Genomic DNA, 27,845 nt, shown 5'->3' with positions numbered 1-27,845 from the left:
ATTATATATGCATGTGTCCCTAGAGTTTATGCACTTACATGTAATGTATAGACATTTATAGGCATGCATGTATACACACATTAAAAAAAAAAACCTGTAGTCTGGATACAGAGGACAAGAAATAGAACAGCTACACAATGGGGATTGAAAGCATCACTTGTTTTGGTAATAAGGCATACATAAGACTTTTTAGAGATGAGTAAGAATTCAAACAGAGGATAAATCAAGGAATGGAGTTAGAGATAAGTGCTTGACACATGTGGAGAATATGTATGGTCTGTTGATGAAATTATAGCTATCCCTTAGAGAGTTGAACAACCACCTTTCCTGAAGCATTTCCTGATTTTTTTCTTTGTGGAAAACACAGAAAATGGACAAAAAATAATTCTCAATGAAATAGATTAAGACCATATTTCCGGGCCTCTTTGTATTCCCTCCTACAGCAATTCATATCATTTCTGTGTGCATACCACATGCGTATGTTAGCCGTTCCAAGGAGAGCTCTGATAACCCTTCATTCAGGGTCTCATAACAAAAGCAAAAGCAGTGACTGTATGCATCTAAACACCATTTTTTTTTCCTCCTTTATGATACCCAGGGAGATAGCAGGCTCCAGCTTGGTCCCTGGGGCGTCAGGTTATATAGTTGATACCCTATGGCTTCCAGTAGCAAAGTGTCTCTTTAAGCTGTAGAAACCAAAGAGCTTCTAAAATTCTGTAACATCACTCTCCAAAGCCTCTCAAGCTCCGAAGCACTGCACCCTCTTCAGTTCAATATAGAGAAATAAAGTTAAAGAAATATTTACATAAACTCTATGAATGAATGCCATGATGCTTAGTCTAGCTCCTTTAGTGTCCTTTCATGTTTTCTTTCACCATAGTTGAAGTCCCTGTTTAGCTACATGTAAACAAAAATGAATAAATAAAACAATATCTTTGGCATAACCTGGTATCAGTATGAGCCTCCTCCAGGTACATGAAAGAATGTTCCTTCCAGAACCTTTAAAGCTGCCTGCTGTAAAATCCAGTCTGGTATTTATTTTTTTGTTTTTGGAGTTGTTGTTCTGGTTCATTCATTCGTCCATTTTTAGAGGAGAAAAGGGTTTCTTTGGCTTACACTTTCTGGTGACAGCCCGTCACTGAGGGATGTCAGGGGAGGAACTCAAGCAGACACTTGCATCAGAAACCATGGACAAATGCTGCTTACTGGCTCACTCACAAGCTTATGCATAGCTAGCTTTCTTAAACAAGATATAAACATCTGTCTAAGAATGGTGCCACCCACAGTGGGCTTGGCTCTCTTATCTTCAATTAATTTTGAAGATAATCTTCCATACATATGCCTACAGACCGATGTGATATAGGCAACCTCACTACTGAGATTCTCTTCTTTGGTTTTGCTGGTCTATGTCACATTGATAACTTCAGCAAAGTTTGCTCAATTGTTTAATGGAAAAAAAAATCTACTTGTTTTCTGTCTTAGAGAGAAATACCTCATTGTAAAAGAGGACTGTTTCTCCCAGAGCCTCCTTTTACTGGGCTCTGTCCATAACTCTGCAATCCATCCCACCCCATCTACTATTTCTAAATCTTATCAGAGCCCTCAAAACTCCTGTATCGTCTCAAATTGATCCATAGTCACAATTGTAATTGCCTCAATTTGTAGAAAATCAAGTGTGAGATAATTTCCTAGTTACTCAATCTAAAGTAATAGTTTTCTGGGGGTAAGGAATGTTTGGTTGGTTTTTTTTGTTTGTTTGTTTGTTTTGTTTTGTTTTGTTTTTTTTCTTAATGAGATCTCTGGGGCATGATTTTATAACCATAAACCAACCATATTTTTGGTTCTTCTTCATAGTTCCTCACATTCTCCAAGCACTGATTCTCCATTGTCTAATACCTAAATCCTTTATACTCATCTCTGCCTCTGGCCCCAAGAATCGTTTAGAAATGTACTTATCGAGCTAAACAACATATATATGGTGCTTTTAAAAAACATTGTAGTGGTTTTATGACGTTTTTATTGCTCTTTTATCGCCTTTCCATTTCTATTTTTGAATGGAGGATTGTTTCATTGAGGTTTATAGAACTGACCTATGCATTCCTGTTGAATCAATATTTACACAGCATTCCCGAAAGGAACAGATATACACATGAATCATTTTCTGGCTTATTTTGCTAACTAATGTTGTAACTTTGTATCAGGTCTTCCATATTTCTTCCTTTTACTCCCTAGCCCCAACCAAATGAAGGAATGCTTACATATTTCCGAGCAGATGTTTGCTGGCTTTCCCATGCCTTCAGTTGTGTTCTGAGGCTCCATCCTCTTTATTTGTTTATTGGATGCAATTGCCCCTTTGATTCGGTGCTCCAATTTCTATTTGTTATAATGTTACTTTCTGGAGCACTTAGAGCATTATGCCAATGTTGTTGACACCTGGACAGCAGGGCACGTTTGTCACATTCCTGATTTTTAAAAAATAAATGTAAGGTATCTCAGTTGTTTGAAAGGAAATGGAGCATAAAATTAGAGGTGTATGTTGGAGAATCTACTGAACAGTTTCTGATATTTTAGATTAATGCATGCAGTCACACAGACACACACACACACACACACACACACACACACATACACACACATACACACACAGATATTGTTAGATTGAAATAGTATTTACTATAATTCTATTGATTCATTAATCCAAATTCTTAAAGAAATTCAACCTGTTTACAGATTTAATTCTGACCTACACTTCCCTTCCTCAGTCTCTGTACTGGAGCCAAATTCAAACAATTACCAATATCTACAACATTGTCAAATATTCTGAATATTAAATATCTCCATAAGAGAAGTATTTTGATTTTTCTGAATCTCTTGTCTTTTACTGTAAATATCACTAAATACATCTCACTTTTTACAATTCTTTAATATACTTTTATTTCCAAACTCTTTAATAATGAGTTAGATATACGGAAGTATTTTGTTATTTTATATAAAATTCACTTGTTTGTTGAGTGACATGGAAATAAAAAAATAACCCAAAATTGAAAGGTGAAGACTTGGTATGCTCTAGATGTACTTCCTGTAAAACCCACATTTCAGATTTCTGACTATTACTGTGACGATGTTAGGGGGAGGATTTTTGAGAGTTGACTGGGTCATATGGATAAAAGAGTCTTGTGATATGTACTGATTATTTTCAACTTCAGTGATTGGAGAAGTGTCTGGAAGTTAACGAATTACATACCAGGTTTATCAGTGTGTGGAGTGTTTGCTGTGACAATTAGATCATGAGAGCTTGGACATAAGGAATTAATTGTTTCTTCCATTGATGGACATAGGACAGTTTATACAGAAGAGGTGAAAAGCAGAAGGTGAGGACTGGTTTGAACCGTGGTTCTCAACCTTTATAATGCTACAACCCTTTAACACAGTTCCTGATGTTGTAGTGACCCCCCCAACCATACAATTATTGTTCTTGCTACTTCATAACTGTAATTTTGCTACTGTTGTGAATCATAATGTAAATACTTATGTTTTCCAATAGTCTTAGGTGACCCCTGTAAAAGGGTCATCCAATCTGCAAAGAAGTTTTGACCCACAGGTTACAAACTGCTGGATTAGAGGGTAGTTAACTATTACAGTCTATGGAAGGCATACGTAACCTGGGTCCCGTGAGCTGATTAACTCAACTCCACTACACCTTTGCCAACTTAATTTACTGAAAACTCTAAAACACAGAACAAAGAAGTATTGCCTTCATTTAAGTTGTTGTCAGCCAGAATTCCTTTTTCATGACTTTTCAAAGGTCTGACTAATTTGGGGAGATGGTATTGAAGTGAATTTTTTCCTGTGACTGTCTGGCCGTGTTGTTCAAAAGTCTTTGAAAACAGGAAAGAATTTGGATCGCCTTTGAGATGCAAGTGAGTACAAGAACCAAATATGTTTGGTGAAAAATAAATAAATCAATCAAAGAAAGAAAAGGATTCCTAATGATATTCTGCTATACTTATAGATCAGTGCTTAGCCCGATTATCATCAGAGAGGACACCATGAGAGCACTGGACACAGAGTCAAGTAAGCAGGCCTCACAGGGGCTTAAAGAGACTGAAACAACAATATGGACCCTGAATGGGTCTGAGCTAGGTCCTCTGAATTTACCTCATTGTTGTTTAGCTTGATGTTCTTATGGGATTCCCAACAATGGGAGTCAGGGGTATCTGACTCTTTTGCCTACTGTTGAGACATTCTTCTTCTTAATGGGTTGCCTGGTCCAGTTCTGATATGAGGGTTTGTGCCCAGTCTTATTGTATATTGTTAGGCCTGCTCTTTGTTTTTTTTAAGGGAATAATGAAAGGAAGGGATTGGAAGAAGTGGAGGAAGGGGAAATGCAGTCAGGATGCAATGGATAAGCGAAGAAGAAAAGTTTTTATTTGTTTTTTTTTAAAGAAAATTATAAAGAATATCTAATAGGTGATTTCAGTGGGAATTTAGAAAAAGAAAAATTCAATAGAATGTAGACAATAAACATTGCTCATGGAGTTTCAAATGGGAACAAACATTCTTCAGGGAAATAGTCCTGGCTGTTTATGTTTCACTGTGCTAATAAACTTCTACACAATGGATCCATGTCCTGAGGCTTTTTTGGAGGCTGATTTTGAAGGAGGAGTTAATTTTATTATAATCCATCATTGAGACTATGTAACAGTTATAGTTATTTGGATGTATTAAAATTTATAATAAGCATGTGAATGTAAGGCAGAGTATAAAGGTTTTAAAATGTTTTTTTTTTTTTTTCGCGAAAGCACATGATTAATAAAAACTAAGTGATTTATAACACCACAATGGAGATAGTGCATCTCAGGAAGGTGTGAAGCCTTATCCATTGCAGGCTTGAGGGTATGAAGATTTGCACTCACTTAAAAGATATTCTTAATTAACAGATACAGAGCTCCACAGCTGCATACAACAATCCTGCTCACTGTGTTTTCTACCCAAGCACTCAGAAATGGATTTAACCATGTCCCAAGGGAATATAGCTAGCACTGACCTGACAGCACCGGACCTGGTAGTATGCATGTCCTGCTCACCCTGAAAACACACAGAATGTAAAAAAGTGTTGCTTCGTGACACCTTAGATTCAAACTTTAAAGGAACGCTGAGAAGGTCAGAGAACGGATGTCAGGCTCAGAATCCTGGAGAAAGCAATGCGTGGAACTGTGAAACTGGGAGGAATGGAAAGGCTGAATGGAAACCGTGGCACATTAAAAATATCTGGAACATAAAATGCCAAAGAAAGTGGAGTGAGTAAATAGAGCCAAGAGAGAGGCGAAGTGGACCTCAGTAGTAACTGCATAGTGCCAAGGTTGGATAAATTTACCTCACGTCACCCCGGGGTTCAGATGCTGGAAATGCCACCCCAGCCACAGGATTTAATTGTCTTTGCTGGGCTGCAGTTTTACTCTATGTTAATACTTCCTTGCTCTTCTCTTGTGTTCTCCATTCCACCATTTATATGTTGGTGCCATGTTACTGGATTTTTAATGGGTTTACAGAGGCTTACAGCTAATTTGTGCCCCAAGTCTCAAGAAACTTTGAAGTTTGCACTTTTTAACAATGCTGGAAGTGTCAAGGCCCTTAAGCACTTTGTCACAGTGATTACAAAGCTGGAATAGCACAAATTCTCATGCATTAAATCAGTGTTCCTTCCAAGTCCCCAAAGGAAACCCTCTCCCTTTTCCTAACAGTGTAGAAAAGCAGCTAGGAGACACAAATACGCTCGAGAAAGCAAACTCCCACCCGCAGTGAGGAATCTGGCACAGTGATCCTCAGCTTCCCAAGCGTATCAGCTACTTTTTCATTGCGGTAAGACAATGACCCAAATTACCGTATAGAAAAAGAGATGATTTTTGTCTTAGGGTTCCAAAGAGATAGTCATAAAGGTGGGCGAGACATGGCGCGGAGAGGACTTGGCAGCTGGAGTAGGAAGCGGAGAAATTACATCTTCAACCAAAAGCAAAATTCAGAGAGCCAAATGGAGACAGAACAAAGTTATCAACCCTCCGAGTATGCCTCTAGTGATGCACTTCCTCCAGCAGAGAGGGACTGCCTCTAAGGTTCCATAATCACCAGCTGAAGACCAAATGTTTAAAGGTGTGAGCCTGTGGAGGACCCAAGTGGGCAAGCCACGACAGCGATTCTAGAATTGAGAGACATAACATTGTTTTCTTTGGAAACCGCCCAATCCATAGAATTTGAGTATAACAGACTGAACAAACAGAAAGAAGTTGCAGCAGCACACTACCTATCCTGCAGTGTACCTTAATTTAACTATTGTATAATGAACATTCATCGCCCAGGCACTTACATGTTTTGAAGGTGTTTTGAAACAAGATCTGCTACCCTGTCCCTTTTATCTTAGAGACTTTATTTCGCAGAAACTGATGATGAGTGTATGACTATGTCAGAAATACGCTACATTTCAAAGTGCCAAGCATGCTTTAATTTTCGTTTGGTAATTTCCCTTAACCTCTATAGATTGCTTACATGTAAAATATTAAAAATTGTTCAGCATAAACAAGTACAGTGTTCGGTTTTAATTAAGCTTATCGGAGTTAAAAAGTTAGGGAATTGGGAGATGACTTTGAAATGCGCAGCACAGAAGTGGTTGTCCTATTTTCATTAGTTGTCATGGATGCTGCCATGTCCTTTATCTGCTGGTGAATTTACAAGGAACACAGCAGGTTGTGAATTTTTAATAGGCTTTCCTCAAGGAAAGGAAAGGTCAGTATTAACATAAAATTCTTCTTAAAGATTTGTGGCCAAATGTTTCACACCGGAAAACAGGTGTTACTGCAGAACTAAAGCCACAAAAATCTATTTTCTTTTCCTTCCCTCCTTTCTTCCTTTCTTCCTTTCTTTCTTTCTTTCTTTCTTTCTTTCTTTCTTTCTTTCTTTCTTTCTATCTCTCTTTCTTTCTTTTTTCTGTCTTTTTTCTTTTGTATTTAAAGAAAACTTTATGTCTCACATAATAGCAAAATATAAACCCTTACAAAATATTTTTTCTTTAATATTTGATGCTTTGAGTTTTGGTTTTTCGAGACAGGGTTTCTCTGTGTAGCTTTGCACCTTTGCACCTTTCCTGGAGCTCACTTGGTAGCCCAGGCTGGCCTCAAACTCACAGAGATCCGCCTGGCTCTGATGCTATGAGCTTTTGAGCATATGATCAATTGACCCCATCTCTTTGCATCATCAACACAATGCATGACTTCATTCAAATAAATTAAATAAGTATAAATATTGATGTGTAATATGAAAAAAGAAAGAATATTAAGAAAGCAATAGTTTTAAAGGAATAAACCTCTGTCCAATCTTGGTAAATAAGTTGGTATGAAAATTAGTATTTTATCTCATGTATAAGATTAAGGGAAAGAAACAGGGAGAATTTGGAGCAATTATGCACAGAAAGTAAAGTAAACTAATAAAGAAAGCTGCCTATTGCTGCCCTCTAGACTCACTACAACTGTTGTAGTCATGAGCTCATAGCATACTAGTTATTCACACTGCTCCCACACAAGCCTGGCCCTGTCAACAATCCATCATGGGAGAAGGGTGGACTCCTAGGTATCATTTTACTGAACAGCTGTAGGCTAGTGATAGAGTCTGTAATGAGGACTGTTGCACTCACTGCCGAGTCTACTGGGTACCATAGGATATCCCCAAATCTGTGGTCAAACATATAGCTCTGGATAAAGCCTATAGGCCATTAAACAAAATCAGTAGTCTTGAAAATGAGAGATACAAGTTTGTGGTGAAGAAGTTGGCACCAAGTTATGGGTGGGTGGGGAGTGAGAGGGGTAGGTGTGTGTTATGTACTTATGTTAAATAGTTCAACAGCAAATTATAATTGATAGAAAAATACTGTGTCAAAGGAAACAAACAATAAAACTGTTGTGAAAAACTAATGCTAAACATACTTGAACATGGGAAGTTTGATAAGAACAAATTGAAAATTTTTGTTGATTTCTTTCTTTCTGAATCTAATGAAAACATTGCCACCAATATAACAATTAGAAGAGGCCTTTGCAACCCATTAATTTTATCTATGAAATAGGTTAACTACTCACATCTCAGGAGATGTAAAAATTCAGCACAACCAAAATAACAGTTGTTGTTCTTGTCTATTTAACTCAAATGTTTTTGAATAATGTTTTATTATCATACACTAGTATTAAGGCCCTAATTACCCTCTTCTTTTTTTTTTTATTCCAGTGTTAGTGGTCAGTTGTGTTCAATCCTTCCTCACTGTAAGAAAATAGGGGACTTAAAAAAATTAATTCCTTACTAATGTTAAACCAAATGTTTGAAGAAACACTTATTGTGTGTAGCTCCTTAACATATAAAGCCCTGCATTTGTAGCTGTCATTTGCTTCTCTTAATTATATTCCAGTTGGACAAAGTAGACATCTTTTCATTCTCAGAGTCTTAGAACCACAGTCTAAGTTCCAGCCCTCCACCTTCAGCATTGCTACCACCGTGTTCAATTTTCTAATCTAACAGAAACTCCCACGGCATGTGGTCCATTTTCAAGAGTTGATTTTCACTCTCTATAGTCCAAGTGAAGGCAAAAATCCAGCTGTGGTTTTTATCCTAAACCTTAAATGTAGCTTTATAGAAATTCAAATCCACCTGTTTGTATAATCTGGTAGAATGCTTTGAATTGTTGCCTTGTACATGTCTCTACTTCAGTCTATGCTCTATATTCACCTGTTGTTCTGAGATACAAAATTTGTGAAAGTCAGAATTTCTTTAGCTTTAAAACTGTATTCAGTCTGTATCTGGTAGCTTAGATATTACATGCTTAATAGATCCTCACTCAATCCTGCATGCTCTTCAGGCTTTTCTCTGCATATTTGATTTGCATGTCACATTTGGGTCTTCCATAGAACATAGATGGAATTTTTCATTTGCTTTTAAAAGTACCTGATTATATGGAAAATTCAAATGAAGGAAATTGAATGAATAACCAATGAAAAAGAGAATTGTCTACTCTGAGCCACAGTGCTGTCTAGCCAAGTGATTGATAATGCCAATAGCGTCCGGTTGTTGTGTTTCTCAGACTGAAAAGGGATCTGTAATGCTTAGAGCGACAGTGGGAAGATGCCCACAGTGTTGCAAATGCATATAATTGGAGAGTTTCCGAGCAACCAAGTACATTTTTGGATACTAATAACCATCAATCTCTCGACTTCGTGAGAGTGATTCCTGGACTACACACTCGTATGTGACGTCTGAGAGTTTCTTGATTAATAACAGATACTTCCTGAGTGTACACATATTATTGTTTCCAAATAGCTACATATGCAGTAAAATTCTCTTTGTTCTGCAACTTCCTTTATTTCTAAAATACCTGCACATTTCAGATATGTATATCCATTATGTCACTAATGATGAATTGTTTGTAAAGTGAAAAGAATGGAGTTGTATACAAAGTAGATTGCTAAATCTAATGAACATAAGCATTTCAGCAAAGTAAACCACTTTTGTAAATTTAGCCGTAGCTAGCAATATAATGACATGTATAATTATGCTTATTTTGGCTTATTTTAACTGTATTTTATGCTCATATAACTACTTTGGGGGCTATGCAGATGACTTAGTTGTCGTGTGGTTGCTATGTAATCATGGAGATCTGAATTCCAATCATCAACATATTGTGGTGATATTGTGTTCCCCAAAATATTGTGCATGCTAATAAACTTATCTGGGGTCAGAGAACAGAACAGCCACTAGAAAATGGTGGCACACATGCCTTTGATCCTAACATTCCAGAGGCAGAGATCCATCTAGATCTCTGTGAGATCAAAGCCACACTGGAAACAACCAGGCATGCTGACTCATGCCTTTAATCCCAAAAAGTGATGGCAGGAAGCAGAAAAGTATATAAGGCATGAAAACCAGGAACTAGACCTGGTTAAGCTTTTAGGCTTTCAGCAGAGGTTCAGCTGAGATCCATCTGGATGAGGACTCAGAGGCTTCAGTCTGAGAATTTGTGAAAACAGGATCAGCTGAGGAATTGGAGAGGTGAAGTGGCTGTGGCTTGTTCTGCTTCTCTGATCTTCCAGCATTCACCCCAATACCTGTTTTCAGGTTTGTTTTTATTAATAAGCCATTTTAAGATTCGTGCTACAAACATGCTAGCATGGAGAATAACTTCTAATTCTGGGATCTTGAGAACTGGCCAGATTAGCCATTTATCTGGAGCAACCAGCTCTAGGTTTCAAAAACTGAAATAGAGAGCAGTAAGGATAAACACCCAGTGTTGTCCTCTGTCCTCCACATAGGCTCACTCACTCAAATATCCATAGATACAAACACTCACAAACGTTTTAACATTCATATTCATTAATATAAGATAAACAAACAAATTCTCATTAAGGAAAAAAATCTCATTTGAAGAACAAATGTTTACATTAAATGGGAAATTAAATTAAAACTCCTATCTCTAGCCAGGCGGTGGTGGTGCACACCTTTAATCCCAGCACTTGGGAGGCAGAGCCAGGCGGATCTCTGTGAGTTCGAGGCCAGCCTGGGCTACCAAGTGAGTTCTAGGAAAGGCGCACAGCTACACAGAGAAACCCTGTCTTGAAAAACCAAAAAAAAAAAAAAAAAAAAAGAAAGAAAAAAAAAACTCCTATCTGTGAGTTTTGATTATAAATTACCTGAAGAACAAATCTAATTTATTTAAATAAATGTATAACTCCTGTTCAATATCTCTATTACTGGAAAATATTGTATCCATATTTAAATTTTCCAGAGTAGAGACTGGCAGAGCTCTTTTGATTTATGCCTATATTTTGTATTATTACTAAAAGCATAACATTTGCAATTATATTTTATTTTAATAAATATTTAAAAATTTTAAGAATTGATACAATGTATTTTGATCATATTTTCCCTAGCTGCTCCCTTTCACTCGTAGGCTCATCCTCAACTCCCCCATGTTTATGTCCTTTCTTCTTTTAATTTTAGTGCCCATTTGTACTATTAGCCAATTTGTGCTATTCATGCCCTTCTGTACTGGGGCCTATGACTGGGCCATGGTTGATCTAACAGGAGCCAACACCCTAAAAGTAAACTTAAACTCCCTCTCCTATGGACCTTAACTGTTCATAGCTCCTCAGTTAATGGTGGGGGCTCATAAACCACTATCAGCTCCATTTTAGAATATTGACTGGCTTAATTTGTGCAGGTTTTACCGAGACAGCCACAGCTGCTGTGAATTCATGAGTACAGTCATTCTGATCTGTCCAGGAGAGACTATTTCCCTCTGCTCCTCGCTAACCACTTAAAACCTGGTCCTTCTTCCTTGATAGCACCTCATCTTTGGGGAGATGTTGTGATACTGTAGTTAGAGTTTTCCTGCCTTGCCCAAAGTCAGGACAAATTTTGTCACCTGCCAGTCTCTCAGCCGCTCAGATCCAACCAAGTAAACACAGAGACTTATATTGCTTACAAACTGTTTGGCCGTGGCAGGCTTATTGCTAACTGTTCTTATAGCTTAAATTAATCCATTTCCATAAATCTATACCTTGCCACGTGGCTCGTGGCTTACCGACATCTTCACATGCTGCTTGTCATGGTGGTGGCTGGCAGTGTTTCCCTCCGCCTTCCTGTTCACTCAATTCTCCTCTCTGTCAGTCCCGCCTATACTTCCTGCCTGGCCACTGGCCAATCAGTGTTTTATTTATTGACCAATCAGAGCAATTTGACATACAGACCATCCCACAGCACTGATACAATGTCTCATGGGTAGCTCAGCCTTGAAACCTCACTTATTCTCTGCTGTTTGATGAGTTATGAGTTTCTACATTAACCACCATCTGCTGCAGATCATCTTTTAGATGAAGTCTGAGACCTGCACCAATCTGTGAATAGGGTGATGTGAATTCAGAGGGCAGTTCAATACTGCGCCCGTTTAGCAAATTAATAGTGGTAGGTTCAGCCCTGGCTCTGTGAGCACACCAACTACAGGTTCTTCACTACATTTGCTAGATGGGGCATGTCTAGCATGTTTTCCAGAGAGCAGGTCTTAAATACAATCATAAAAATGGTTGTTTACCCTCAGATGGTTCATACCACTACTGCATCCATGGGTATGATCTTGCATACTGGTCCTTATATTGTTTCACAAAGTTCACAGCTTGATAAGAATGCTGGATCTCCTCTTCAGACACCTGCACAGCACCTTCCAGTATTATGAGAGCTAGCCAGCAGGGAAGAAGTTTTCTAGTCAGTATCAGCTTGATTTCTCCATGTTCTATGATCAATGTGTGTGGTGTCCTCAGCAGCAGATCTTACTATCAAGTTCTGATGGGAAACGAAGAGCAACATGAATATCCTTTCTTGCTTTGGGAGTCTTGATGACACTTTGACAAAGATCTTGAAGAGAGATATCCACACCTAACGCTGGGCTTTCTATTTGGCAGCCTGCGACTTCTAAAATGAATATAATTCCATGTAGTATAACTTCAATTAAATGCTTTTATATGAATGTCCACATGTATAAAGCTTTTAAAACATCCTTAGAGTGAGTTGTTCTTCTCCAATCCCTTCTCTACCCTACCCTCACATCTTTTTTCCCCAGTTAAAGCTCCTTTCCTTTCCTATCATTCACTTTTACCCTTCATATGACATTTGATGGTCATTCTCCATAGAAATGAAGAAAGAAGCAAAAGTAGATACATTATTAAGTTAAAAAGTGCATTTTATTACAAATATTAAAACTATAATCATGGCATATTCAATACCTGTGGTTTTGAATGGTACAACCAAAGCCATAGTTATAACCATATATTTCACAATAATTTCTGTTTTCTCTGTGGACAAACTTCTTCCACAAGCTAAGAATCCCATGACAAGTGGGCATGGATCAATGTTACCTTGATACACTACCACATTATCTGGAAGATGCTTAGGATACATTAATCCCCAGTACTCAGCAGCCTAGAGTTTACTTATTAGTCCTGGAATGATTTCCAGTTCATTCTCCCAAAGTCTGAAGTTACTAATCCATGCATCCACAAGCCTGGATGGCTTCCTTTAGGGATATCTTTGAAAAACAGTACAGGTAGAATTTTCCCAATACACATAAGTTCCTGGTCCCAGAGTTTAGCTTCAGCAACGTGCACACTAGGATATGTGCACATGATCCAAACTATAACTCTTCATAAGATAAAATAATTCTCAAAGTTTGGGTGTGGTTTTGCTATAGACACAGGAAAAACAGTCACAGTCTTGTCTTGAATTCTTTTGTCCTTTGCAGATTTCAAAAAGGTATTTTGACAAGGTACAATGTTAGGGCATATTTTATGTTATGGTTTATTTATTTATTTATTCATTCTTTAGTACATGTATCAATGTTACATACATATATGTATATGTATCAGTATTCTAAGACATACAAATATTTGCATGTTAGTTGGCACCTTTTATATGAAACCAATTATTATGTTTATTATTCCCACATTTGGAGTCTATCTCTTGTCTGCTTGAAAGAGTTAGAAATCCTAAGATGTTAATACTTACCAAGCAGAAATACAACATATAATAAGTTGGTAAAAGCTGAATTCCCTGTACAAGGTGAGAGTAAAACAACCTTCCATTTCTAGAAAGAGTTGAAAATATATTGTTTATAACCTCATGGCTGATGTCTTTATTAGGGGCTATTTGTTCATAAAAATGGTTATATACCAGGTGGAAAGAGGGAGCTTATTTTAACTTGGGAGAGTTAAGTTGTTTATCTGTTTAGAATAAAAAATCACCATGCTAAATGAACAGATCTTTGTGGTGCTTGAGTGTGATTGAATTGATAGTTACTCAATTCTGATCCATAGGACTGAGATTACTGAGGCCATTATTTGTGATGGGATTTAAAGGACTATCTTTGAATTCTTTTACCCCTGTACACCTTTAAACATCATCATGGATATGCTCCTTTTTATTTCCTCTAGCTTCATTCAGACCAAGATAAAGGAGATGGATCGCTCAAATATATTTTATCTGGAGATGGAGCTGGTACTCTTTTTATTATTGATGAAAAAACAGGTGATATTCATGCCACAAGACGAATTGATAGGGAGGAAAAGGCCTTTTATACTCTACGTGCACAAGCTATTAACAGAAGAACTCTGAGGCCAGTAGAACCAGAGTCTGAATTTGTGATCAAAATCCATGATATCAATGACAATGAGCCAACATTCCCAGAAGAAATTTATACAGCTAGTGTTCCTGAAATGTCCGTTGTAGGTAAGTGCAGTTACAATATTTGTGATGGTATGGAAAGGATGAAAGTAATTTCAAATAATTCTTGTAATATTGTATTTAATTAATTTAAATCAATTTTTATTTCCTAGCTAAAATACATATATATTTGAATACAGAAGCAATGAGTCAGAAAAGAGTTATTAATAATTTTACATGTCATGTGAATTTGTAAATCTTGACTGCTTCCTGGTGGACCTCCCCGCAAATTAAGAAAGTACCACTAAATTTCAGTAGAAAAGACTAAAATGACACTTTGTCATATGAACTTTTGTGGTAAGCATGTCAGATCCTGAAGACATATGTTTTAGGATTAGAATTGTTTCTTGCTGTCCACAAGAGGCCAAATCTTGGACCCCTTATAGATACTGAATATTCAGTCCCTTAAGTGACAGAGTATGGGCATATGCTGATGCATGCCCTCCTGCTTATTCTCAGCAAACCTGTTATTATCTTAATAGTTGCTATACTATATTGTTTATAAAAAGCACCAAGGTCTAATTTCTATACATGTTCAACAGAAATTTACTTTAAAAGCATTTTCAGTCCTCCAACTATATACCATTAGAGACATAGAACTACAGACCATAGACTGGTAAAGCATGAGTACCAGTGGTAAGATATGGTTTCATGTATGAATACTCATCACAGTTTATCAAAAGCCTTTGTTTAGATTACTTACATATTCAAATAAAAGCCTTGATTGTCTTCTGTTTTCTTAAATATTGAAATTCCTTTGTATTTTAACATTTACATATTAAAATTATGCTATTATAGTCTCATATTTAAATATATACACTGAAACAACATACAATAATTTTGTACAGAAAAACAGCATTGAATTGTGAAATATATAAAATAAAAGGAAAACTATAATATTTAAGATAATGGAATGTATTTTAATGTTATCAAATGTGATATATGGATGAGAAAAATGAAAATGCTTGATTTTCACTAAATAGTTAATGATAATATAGTCAAACCCCAAGAGTGTTTGATAATATTTTTAGTATATATTTGGTTTATAGAAAATCAAACTTCCCGAATGTGTATGAACTTGTTTAAATTAATAAAAGCATTTTTTAAATAGCAAGTATTGGTATTTTAATAGTAACTATCAAACTCATACATTTCACAAAACATTTGTTCTGGGAGTGTTATTACACTTTGCTAAACCCCAAGGACCCTGGGCAATCACCAAGTATAAAGCCCTTATAGATAACGTGAACTCTATTAGACAGATCTTAGGAGTTCTGGGAACATAGGGTCATCTTGGATTGTTTATAAATTTGGAATTCAATCTATTCATAAAATTGTATTCTAGAGCAGATGTTGATTATTTTTAGAGTTAATTAGTGCAGAGGGAGAAAGAATATACCTACTCCTTTGAGAGTTAGATGTGCCCTTTACACAAAACAAGCCTATTATACAAAAATTCATTTTAATATCAGACCTCACCATTTGTAAAGGGACCGTGCTTGTTACATTCTGAAATACTGAAGCGTTATCTACTTTGTGCACAAGCACGCATCTTTTGGCTAAATACATATTGTTAAGTTGAACTCAAGATTCATTTGCAACACTATATACCTTTATCTGTATCTATCATCCAACTGTTTAGTTTCTTAAAGTGATCATTTTTAAAGCCCCAAATCACTCAAGTCTTCAATGAAAACCAGCACTTTTGCTCCTCCTTCTGGTACTGTGCAGAACTAAGCTGAGTTTGGATACTTCAGGTACTTCTGTGGTGCAAGTCACGGCTACAGATGCTGACGACCCTTCATACGGGAACAGCGCCAGAGTCATTTACAGCATACTTCAAGGGCAGCCTTATTTCTCTGTGGAGCCAGAAACAGGTCAGAAACGATGTATGGGGGGTTCGCTGAAGTTACCATGTTTGTAATCTTTGCAAGTATAAATGGGAGAACAAAGATAAAACCTAAGCATTGGTGCACAGAGAAGAGTAACAGTGCCATACTTGATTTTTTTTTTCCCTCTGTGTGTGTTCATGTGTGTAAGGACATGTATGTACATCTATGCAGATATATTTGGAGGCCAGCCTGGGCCATGAAGTGTACTTTTCAATAGATACACATGTTGATTTTTAAGACAAGGTCTTCCACTGCCCCTGAACCCTAAAAATTTGTCTAGACAGCCTGGCCAGTAAATCCCAGAAACCCTGCTGTTTTGCCCACTAGAGTTGAATTGGCGGGACCTTGCTGTCATTATTTGGAGTTTGCACATTAAAACCAGGCCTCACTTTGACATATCCTCAGTCTGATTCTTGTAAAATTCAAGTCAATAATTGATTGAACTAACAGAAATGTAACTTGGGCTTTATTTGTAAGTTTAGATCACTATAGTGCATATGATATTACTAGGAGATAGCAAATAAAATGAACTTTAAATATTTGTATGAAATTAGCTTCATAATTTAGCTATATAATTAGCATATATGTGTGTGTGTGTGTGTGTGTGTGTGTGTGTGTGTGTGTGTGTGTGTGATACTTGATTAAATTGGCAGCTGCCACATAATAGAGTAACACAGCATTTGTATTTTCTCAAAGGTATCATCCGGACGGCTCTACCAAACATGAACCGAGAGAATAGGGAACAGTACCAGGTGGTCATCCAGGCCAAGGACATGGGTGGCCAGATGGGGGGTTTATCCGGAACCACCACAGTGAACATCACACTGACAGATGTCAATGACAACCCACCTCGCTTCCCTCAGAGTAAGTGCCCTTTGATGATCATTCTGTAGAGCATAAGATCTAGAGTGAAAAGGATGGTTTAAGAAGTTGCCAATTAGCTAATAAACAGATAGTAATAATTTACTACAAAATTTCCAGCAAAAGGTAAAATTACTTATTTTAGCAATATCTCTTACAGAAATGGAGACTCTGAATCTCCCCTACCTCTCTATCTCTCTCTCTTTCTCACACACATGCACACACATACACATATGCATACACACACACAGAGTGTGTAACAATTACCTAATAACTGCTTAATCCAGCAAAAGGAATATGCTCATTTTAAAAAGCTAATAATTTACAATGAATATCTTTTCTATTCTTAAGTAGTAATAAGGAAGGTCCTACCTTGAAGATAAGATTTTAATAAAATAGCTAATTATAAAGGCTCTACTATAAATGCCAATGAAACCAGAACTTAAACTACATTTGCTATCACTATGTGTGGGGAGGTTTTCCTCATCCACATATAGATAAATCCAACGTTAATTAATTTTCCAAATTTCCAGAATCAATTAAGAATCAGTTAAGAAGCATAATCTCCTGACCATACAGTGCATGCATAATGCACCTATTTATTCTCTTTTCCTTTGAAAACGTGGTAGATTATATGTGTGCCACATAGACCTGATGCCATTGACACTCCTGAACGCTCAGCATTCTGCTGGCATCCTTCTGTTCCTTCACTAAGTTCTCCATTTCAAACAGAATTTAGAGTTGTAATGAATCAACCATGAAAAGCACAACACAGTGTAACCTCTGTTCTATTATTTGTAATTTTAAAAAATTTGCTAATTTAATCACATCATTTCTCCCTCTTCCGCACCTTTGTCCTACCCTGCCATGTCCAACAAGCCCTAAATTCAATGTTTCTACTTCTTTAACCATTGTTTTCACACATACACACACACACACACACACACACACACACACACACACACGCACTCACACACACACACACACACACACACACACACACACACACACACAAATATATATAGTGTACTCAACATGTGAGTATAACCTGCTGATCCATTCACTGTAGCCTACATGTATATGTTTGTAGGGCTGATCCTGATCTCGATTCTTAATTTTCATCAATTTCTGGACAGCAGCATCAAGGTTGATTGCATTTTACTTTTTAACTTCAGCTTTAGTCTCTTCATGATAAAATAAATTTTGAATTATAAAATATTTTTATGATATTTGTAACTTTATACAAAATTATGACTTGGAAATGATTATGATATTGTACTATAATTTTACTCTTTATAAGAAGGGTTGTAATCCTTTCTGTACTGTTAACTTACATTTTCTTGTCAGAAGTTCATGATTAGGATTAATTTGTTTAAAATTGTGTCTGTGGAAGAATTATGAAATCAGATAGAATTATTTGAACTTGCTTGCCATAGGTCTGTGTGTATTGTGTGTGTGTGTGTGTGTGTGTGCATACATGCTTGCTTTCACACTTGGATGTTTGTACCATATATATAGATTACTTTTAGCCATTTAAATTACATGCCAAACAGAGAGGGGTTTTTTGGAGTGATGGTTTTGTTTTGTTTATCAAGGAAGAGGAAACCTAATGTAAACTTTAATATCACTATGAACATTTTAATAATAGGCACACAATTTAATACCATGTAAAATTTTAATTTCACGTGTATTCTTGACCTTTCATCGTGAGTCTTTTATCAAGAGGATGAACAGGTAGAGCTGGAGAGATGGCTCAGCCACTAAGAGCACTTATTGTTCTTACAGATCATCTGGGCTTGGGTTCCAGCACCTCCAGGGTGGCTCATAACAATCCATGATTCCAGCCTCAGGGGTCTGTTGCCTTCTTCCAGCCTCTGAGAGCACCAGGCATGCATGTGTTGTACATACATACATGCAGAGTAAACCTCACACACAAAATAAAATAAATAAGTCTAAGAGAATGAACATGCAAATTGAGGGAAATGAACCATGTCTAATTAATTCCATCACCTGAAAAGAACAAAATGAATACTGAAAAGATTTTTTTCCAAGAATATATGTCAATCTGGAGTAGTATTATATTTAAAGTTCTTAGCAATTGTAAATGAAATTTGTTTCTGAGTGGAACATTCAATAAAGTAATTGATAGATTCTAATTGAATGGAAAAAAAACATTTTAAAGCTAAAAATTATCAATGAACCTTTATTTCAATCTGTTTTCCCTTTTAAGTCCTTCATTTAATAAGCGTTTATTTGACTTTATCTAATTAAAATTCATGATTGGCATAATTTAGGCTTATTACACAAAATATAACACAGTAATATGGCAACAATAATTGTCATGATATTAATTAATAGGAGCAGGAAAAAGGCAGCATACACTTAATTTTTAAAAGAAAAATTTTACTAGACACCATATTATTTATTGGTGTATTTTACTGAATTGTGATTACTCAGTATTATAATATCCATTCAGGCCGGGCGGTGGTGGCGCACGCCTTTAATCCCAGCACTCGGGAGGCAGAGCCAGGCGGATCTCTGTGAGTTCGAGGCCAGCCTGGGCTACCAAGTGAGTTCCAGGAAAGGCGCAAAGCTACACAAGAGAAACCCTGTCTCGAAAAAAACCAAAAAAAAAAAAAAAAAAAAAAAAAAAAAAAAAAAAAAATAATAATATCCATTCAGCATTTTATTCAAGATTACATACACATTAATACCACACTGGTAATAGCAACAAAGATGTTTTGATCTCAATGTCTAATTTCTGATGTATTGCACAATAGATTTTAAAATTTTAAATTTTTTCAATATACCCTGTAACCTACATTGTTATTTTAAATTATAAAGGAACATATAATTAATTGATTATTTTTATTTTATGAATCTTCACAATGTATCTATTAAGGACACTTACAGCAAAAATACAGGCTATTATTTGGTAGCACAGAAGTATAGGACATCTAAGATGTGAAAACTGATTTTTAGTGTCTAATATCATTTGATTTGATATCTACCATTTTGCAAGTACTGTTCTACGAACACATGCATAAAAAACACATCATTGAAGTCTCAAAACTGAAATATGTGTTATATATACACTTTACTGCCTTATTATTTTCCGCAATGTATAAAACAAGAAAAAAAACAGCAAACGTTGCATAGTAGAAATTATAACACAAACCAAAAAATGTTTACCATATTAGTTTTCTTTTTAATCAAATATAGATTATTCTCTCATACAATTCATCACAAACTGTTTCCCCTCCTTCTATTCATAGCTCAGCCCCACCTTCTCCTTCTCCGAGATCCACTACCCCTGCATTTCCTCTTCAAAAAATTCTATTTGTCATGTTTAAAGGATGAGAAATTTATTTTAAATACATTATTTTCTTTAATATTATCTTTAAAGAATAGGAGTATAACAGTTACTCAGAGATGTAAAATTGTTTTCCCTCTGTGTCTTACATGAACCCTGCTCCACTTACATTTAATCAGTTTAGGTTTAACTACATTTCCAGTCCATGACCCGGGGAGGGTTCCTCACTTGTGGGGTGGCTGGCTTCCTGGACAGCGCAACAACAGACCCTGCAGGAGTCTCGGGGGTGGAATTCACTTAGTAGCTTTCTACTGTGGTGAATTAAAATGAGCTCTATATTTTTTCATTATTGTCAGTAATGCTGGGTCATAGTGTATTCCTCATAGAGTGATGAAATAGGACTAAATAATTCAGTGTCTCTGCAGGATTGATTCATTAGTAGTTGGTATACTCCTGTGTTCACTAATGTTTGTGTAAGTGATACTTTGCCGACATTAAATATGGAAGTCAGAGCACACTTAAAACCTCTTTCAAGTTTTATGAAACAAATTCAATATTTAACAAATGTATCACATTTTTTTTTAAACAAGATCACAAATTCTTTTATATGAAACTATTTCTCAATGGATCACCACGTAACTTCAGAAAGTGAAAATGCACAAATTTGGCTCTTTGGTTTCTTGAGACCTCATTTTGACCATGAGCATTAGTTATTTCTTACAGCATTGCAACTGAAAGACAGAATACCCAAGTGCCCTTAGGAGTCATAGTAACCTGACACAAATTCCACACACATAGTGATTTCCTCCCTTCGTTTTTCCTTATGCTGCTAATCCTGCATTCTTCTCAGAGTGAAAGCTGCCGTCCATTTATGTCCAAATGAAGCTACAATGAAGACACAGGAAACCTGGAGAGATGCCCAGCCGTTAGGACAGCAATAAAAACACACTAGCCTTACACATGCCAATTAACACTCAGATTAGTGAGGACTGTAGAGCAACTGTTTTCAACTCGTGAAAAATTCAGGAAAGTTGTTCCTTGACTTAAGTTGTGTTTCATTTTTGTACATTAAACCTAACATACCTACTTCACATTTGACTATGCTAGCCCTGCTTATTATGTTTCCTTTATTGTGCCCTATTTTTTATTTTTATTGAAAATAGATTCTTCTCTCACATGATGCATCCCCAGCACAGTTTTCCCTCCCTCCACTCCTCGCATCCTCCCCTCCACCCTCCCTTCCCCCCCAGATCCACTCCACTTCCTCCTTTTCTTCTTTCCGCTAAATTTTTAAGAAGAAACTAGATTTTTAGATTAAATAGCAGGAACCTGTTCATTGAAGGGACTAGAAAAAAAATTGAGACAAGAGGATTTGTTTCTGAATGGGATTTTATATAAACAGACACCTTTGTAAAAATGCAATATTGATTTTCCTGCAGCCCAGAGTCAGTAGGCAGGGATATCCAATCTATGGGGTCAGGCTCATCTTCTTCAGTACTAAAGAATGGGCATGTTTTAATCCTTTCCAATACATTACATGGGGGCTAGCAGCAGAAAGCAGGATTGGATACTAGAGACTGATAGTTTTCTTAAGTGATTTGTATGTGGTCTATGACTTGGATACAGTTTTTGAAGGGACTAGATATGCCAGGAGGGTGTTGAGAGACTCTGGTTGAAAGCAAGATGAAGATGAAAAATACCAACCTTCATATGATGGGCTGCAAATAACTACCTCCATGTAACTCAAAAAGAGTTAGAGTCTCTACTCACAAGGACCACGCAGACAAAAGATGAAGAAGGAGCATACTTTTACATTCTTATTAATGATGATTACAGGATTTTAGGAACTGAGGCTTCGCAAAACCATGCTGTCTTTCACATTCACATAGAACTGAATCATGGGTATTTTAGCACACATTTTACACTGATAAATCAAGGACTACTACCATATAAATTTATGTCATATCAGTTTAGCTAAGGCTTATAAGGAGGGAGAACTGTGAACTCCTGGAGACATAATTGCAAGACCCCTTTGTTTGTGGGGTATGATGCCTATAGATACAGATAAACAACCTCAGGTTAATAAGAAATAATGTTTTTATTACATGAAATTCTAGTCTATGATAAATACATTCACATGATTAAATTAATTATACTCTGCTCCACTTTTCACTACAAGTTACTGGGAATAGGTAGCGAAGTAACTTTTCTCCCTTATTTGATTAATGTTAGTTCAGAAATATGCTGCAGAGTATCTTAGAGGGAAGTTTTTATTTAGATAAGCTATTAATAGAAGATATTTTCAGAAGTGCAACAGAATTTAACACAGCTCATAATTGTGAAGATTTCAATACCATTATTTATAATTCTGTTCTGGCTATTTCTAAAGACTATACACAACAATAGAAAATTGAAAAGCAATAACAATTGGTAACAGAACCACTCAGAGCCTAAAAATGGTTTAATAGAAAGCATGCTTGTGTGTTTTATATGAATTCTCTTTATTGACTGATGTTAGCTCAATAATTTAAATGTGTATTAAATGTTTTGTTCAAAATAAAAGAGTGGCAGTATAAAATAATTACAAAGTGCATTATTATAGCTTACACTGAATTTTAGAAATGCAAAGTCATTTAATCTTTACAACATCTATATGAGGTGAATATTGTAATTGAGCACCCATTTTATGATTTGAAAAATTGAAATTTGTAAGCTAATATTACTTGATTGTTAAACTAATGTTACTTGACCAATGGTACTACTTTTGGGATATAAAAAATATTTAAAAGGCACTTAATTTGTAATTAAATTTGATACTTCTAATGACATTTCACCACTGGTATAACAGAAATATTCTATAACTTCTTTTGTTCATTTTACCTTTAATTAAATCCCTGACTCCATGTTTTATTTATGAATTATGTAGTCAGTTTCATGCATGGCACTGAGAATTGTGTGAACTCCTTTAGACAGAAAAAGGAAATTGAGCTTTTGTTGGTGGTGATTCTCTGATGCTATAGACACGAAATGATGAAACCATCCCTGGGTTTGCCATATTCCTTGGGCTGATAGAACAAGTATGTACAAGACAAAGTACAAAGGTACAAAGAACTTTCCTATAATGTACATAGGGATTTAAGGCACGTACACCACTGAGCTGTGTGACTGACACAATGCCTGCCTGGTACAAGAGAGATTTGATTTAATAAGCGCTGCTTTTCACTTTGTAAATAGAGTCAACCTCTCCTCTAGTAAGGATCCCAAGGTAATGTCAGCCCCAGGCGAATCTGCATATTTAAAGTTATCAAGTAGTTTTTCAACAAGAACAACTGTCAGGTGTGTCCTCAGCAAGATACTTCAACTTAAGAAAGAAAAAAATGAAGCTTAAAAGGTCTCTTTTCTCTCTTTTATTATCTGGGAAATAGAAATATACCTATATGAAAAGTACTGTAGTTGTATTCCTCACATTGAATGTGATTTTAATTGTACACACTAAAATAATTCCAAATACCTCCCTTCCCCCATTTCCTAAGCACTTGTTCAAAAATTCAGAGAAATAATTCCAGGAAAGCCTTTGATTTAGTAAATGTGACCTAAAGTCCTACTGTGTATAGACCTTGGTTGCCTACCAAGATAAATGTAGAAAATGTTAATAATTAAAATAATCTTAAATTCTGAAATGTGACACAGGACACTGCTTTAAGTTATTTGCATTTTGGTGCAATATCTTTCTCATCTCTCATATTTACTTACTTTACTATTGTGTATTTTTTTTTCTTAGCATAATTCCTCTTAGAACTTTTCTTGCTGGAGAGACTGCTCAGTGATTAAGATAGCTTGCTCTTCTTTCTGAGGACCCAGGTTTCACTTCCTAGTATCCACGTAGTAGCTCACAAATGCCTGTGAATCTAGTTCAAAAGGTTCTGATCTAGCTCAAGAGGAAGGCCTCCATGGCTCCTACAAGAAGGTTCAGACACATGCACATAAATTTAAAATACATTTATGTTATGAATATCCACACATATTAGTGCAAACATGGAGTATACACAAATGGAGATTAATAAAACATGGGTGCTATATTTTGATTAATGCTAAAAGCACAAGATGATAATTTATTTTAAGTATGGGACATTCAGGCAAGAGACCAACTTCTAACATATACCAAAAAAATTCCAAGCAGAAAAGCAAAAGACATTAAGGATTGTCATTGTTGTTGTCATTGTGAGGGAAGACCGACTAAACAAAGGTGGCATTCAATGCAAGGTGTGCAGTTTGACTTCGCTGGCCCCCAGGGTTCAACGGGACTGGATTTGTGTCTGAAGTAATGCTGTAGGGAGGAGGGAAGTGAGATCACAGCGTCTCTAAGTGTGTGATTCACAGGAGTGAGTAACCAGGTCAAGAAAAGATTTGAGGGATAAAAGGCAAAGGTACCAATAAAAAAGGTACTTTGAAGCTTTTGAAGCTTTCTAGAAAAAAGCTTGTTTGGGGAAAGAAGGGAAAAGAGGGAGGGATCCAAGCAGGGACAGATGGAGGGAGGGACAGTGATGGATTTCAAGTTGAATTTTTATGTTGTAGAAATTGTGGATTGTAGATATATAAAGGCTGGAGAAATATGAGTCGAAGATGTGTCATTTAAATGAATGACCATGTAAAATGTCAGTAAACTTGCATGTTTAGTTTGGCAGAACCTGGGGAATGATTCCATTTTCATGTGTGATGAAATAATGCAATTATTTAAGTGGAATCGTGTGGAAAGCCATGTCTCTCTGGACTACCCTAGTTATTCCCGTGGAATTTGCCTCATAGCAATTATCATATGCATTTATCATATGTCATAATGGGAATCAGAGACCCTGTTTTCAGCTGTCTTACAGAATAAACTTTGACAATACCCACAGTAGTGGAATAAGTATTTGCTGTACAAATATGTTTAGGCCATTCTTAAGGAGTTTTTAATACAGTTAAATTTCAGGTGAAACGTAAACGGACTGCACAGTAAGTACAATGCAGTCCTCCATTTATGGCTAATTAACTCAAGGTTTATCCTACCCACCGCAATCTTACATTCCTTTGTGTTTCTGTGTGTTGCAGTTCTGTGTATTGATACAATATGCTGGCAGACATTTTCAAACAGATGCCATGATAGATTGTATAGACTCGGAGATCAATGGTTGCTTTGTCACGATGCCTTCCCCAATGGAAAAAAAATAAATAAATAAACTATCGAGCATGGCTTTTTACTCTAATTTTACTTAAATGCCCCAAACTAAGGCAGTGATCCTGTCTCTGGTGCTCACAGATTTAGTTTTCTGTCTCCTCTGGTGAAAGTCTTCAATTCGGAAGCCTTAGCAGTTTGTCAGTCTCCAGTGTGACTTTGAAGTCTCCTCTGCTTTCTCCTAAACGCCCATTTAGCACTGCATAATTTCCTTAACTACTCCGCATTGCCTCCAAGGAGCTTTATCTTGTTTTTAATTTCTTCCTGTTAAGCTCATTAAAAAACATCTTTTGAGCATTATACAATAGAATGCTTTATAAACGTGCATAATTGTGTCATTTTTCTTAAAGCAAGTATTGTTTGAGATTATTATACAGCACTGAGATGTTGCAATAAGATTACATACAAAGCAAATAAAAAATTAAACTAATGTTAAATTATTTTGTTGATTCGTATATGTGGAGCATTTTGAAAAATCTCTACCTTGGAAAGTAGAAAGTTCTTATGTAAATGTGATAGCAACAAGGACAGAGAACAAAGGATAAAGAAAAATTATCTCTTTCAACCTCATTTTTTTGTTAGCAACAAAACAAAATAGCAGCTATTTGTCGTTAAGCTCAAAACCTGGAGAAAAGCAATTTGCCCTTGTTCCTCTTCAGGTTGATTTCTGGCATTTCTTTTGTTGTTCTAAAGGATGTCACCTGTCACATCTCTTAGTTTGACTATGCTATCCCCAAAGTCCCTTACTTAAATTGAACTGCCAATTATTTCTAATTTTACTGCAAAAATCCAGTAACAAATTTACTAGCAAAATTTTCAATGCTGCAATATAGAAACCTTGTTACTTGAGTGCAGGGTAGGGCACATGAACTGGACTATCAATCCCAAAAACGAAAGACCCAGGAATACTTCAAAGCTGTCTGAAATCTTTGATAATGACAATTCAGGTGTCATGTGAGGTTTTCAGTATCACTTTGGAAGTCCTCTTACGCAACTTACCACATGGGTTGCTCCATTCTTGGGAATGCCTCTTTGCAACATCACCGCTAGGCTTTTGCTTGCACAAGTTCTCACATCCAGGCCCAGGTGCTTAAGCGGACAACCAAGGGAGGAGCATGTTTACCAGGAAGAAATATTTATGTGCTCTAATCATTAAAAGAGAAGCAGATGATTCAATCTGACACCTGGGAATGAATTTCAAACAACTATAAATTGGAATTGATAGGAAAGCTTGCCGCATAATTAAAGCTCCATCAACTGTAAGATAAAAAATAAGTAGCATGCAAATAGAGGACTTTAAAAAGAAATGAAAAGAGATGGGTGCCAGGGCTGTATGCCTTTGCCTTTGTCAGTGTGTACATAAGAATCTGTGCTTCTCTCCAGTTCTCTGCCTCATGACTTTCGTGGAAATTACCCCAGGAAGGAGAACAGACTGGCTCTCGATTAAAGCAGTATCAGTTTGCGTGACAAATGGGATATTTGTGTTCAGCATAAGCAACTAGGCAATAAATAGTAGAGTGTTAATGAATCACCCTTTCACATGTTTAGAACATAAAAATGAACTTTGAAAATTTGAAACAGGCCAAATAAAGTTTGACCTAATATTGGGTCTGAGCAAAGTGTAATTCCAAAGAAAGCATTCTAAAGTTTTGTATAGAGATTACTGAATAAAAATGCTCCCAGTGTGTAAACAACTAATGACATTCAAAAAGGCCATGATGAGGAATGTTTGAAAACATATGTATCTTCTTATGAAATTCTTTGGTTTATTTGTCAGAACTAAATCCATACTATTTTGATGAATGAGCTCGGTCATGATTTTTCAGAAAACTCTGGAACACTTTGAAAACAATTTCATTTAAGTGTTTCAAGAAAATTAATGTATCTGCATATTTATTTATATAAATACTTTCTAAAAAGTCGCTAAAGCAGAGGACTGATAATCAATATATCAACAAATTCAGAATAATCTGGTTCATTGTAAACCAATTAAGCATATGCCCTTTCCTGCTTACATTGTTGAAGCTACTAAAAATTAGCACGATAAACACTACCCCAACAATATCAAAACTTGTAATGAAAATTTCTCTATACTAACAAAGAAATGAACTGATAATTTTCAGTACTTGAACAGACATATAACAACAAGTTAAAAAGTGAACAGACTTTTGGGTCTAAGCATATGCCGTTAAGCAATCAAAGAAATTCAAGCTGAAAATAAAAATGTAGGACAAAGTCTCAGAGACATACCCCCAATGAAACCCAC

At 36.1% G+C, this 27,845-nt stretch overlaps 1 protein-coding gene across 1 annotated transcript in view; it reads left to right on the top strand.

Moving 5' to 3' along the window:
• The window catches only part of LOC102916228 (cadherin-10), a 202,612-nt gene that overhangs the window by 133,339 nt on the left and 41,428 nt on the right, over nucleotides 1–27,845 (top strand). Inside the window, exons 3-5 of the mRNA XM_076551720.1 lie at nucleotides 14,010–14,304; nucleotides 16,056–16,175; nucleotides 16,887–17,054. Of these exons, the coding sequence (XP_076407835.1) occupies nucleotides 14,010–14,304; nucleotides 16,056–16,175; nucleotides 16,887–17,054 (583 nt within the window). The remainder of the gene's footprint in view (nucleotides 1–14,009; nucleotides 14,305–16,055; nucleotides 16,176–16,886; nucleotides 17,055–27,845) is intronic.

This window comes from Peromyscus maniculatus, chromosome 15 (genome assembly GCF_049852395.1).
Source record: "Peromyscus maniculatus bairdii isolate BWxNUB_F1_BW_parent chromosome 15, HU_Pman_BW_mat_3.1, whole genome shotgun sequence".
Classification (NCBI taxonomy): Eukaryota; Metazoa; Chordata; class Mammalia; order Rodentia; family Cricetidae; genus Peromyscus; species Peromyscus maniculatus.
The sequence above is the reverse complement of the archived record's forward strand: the minus strand, read 5'-3'. Positions and strand labels throughout refer to the sequence as shown.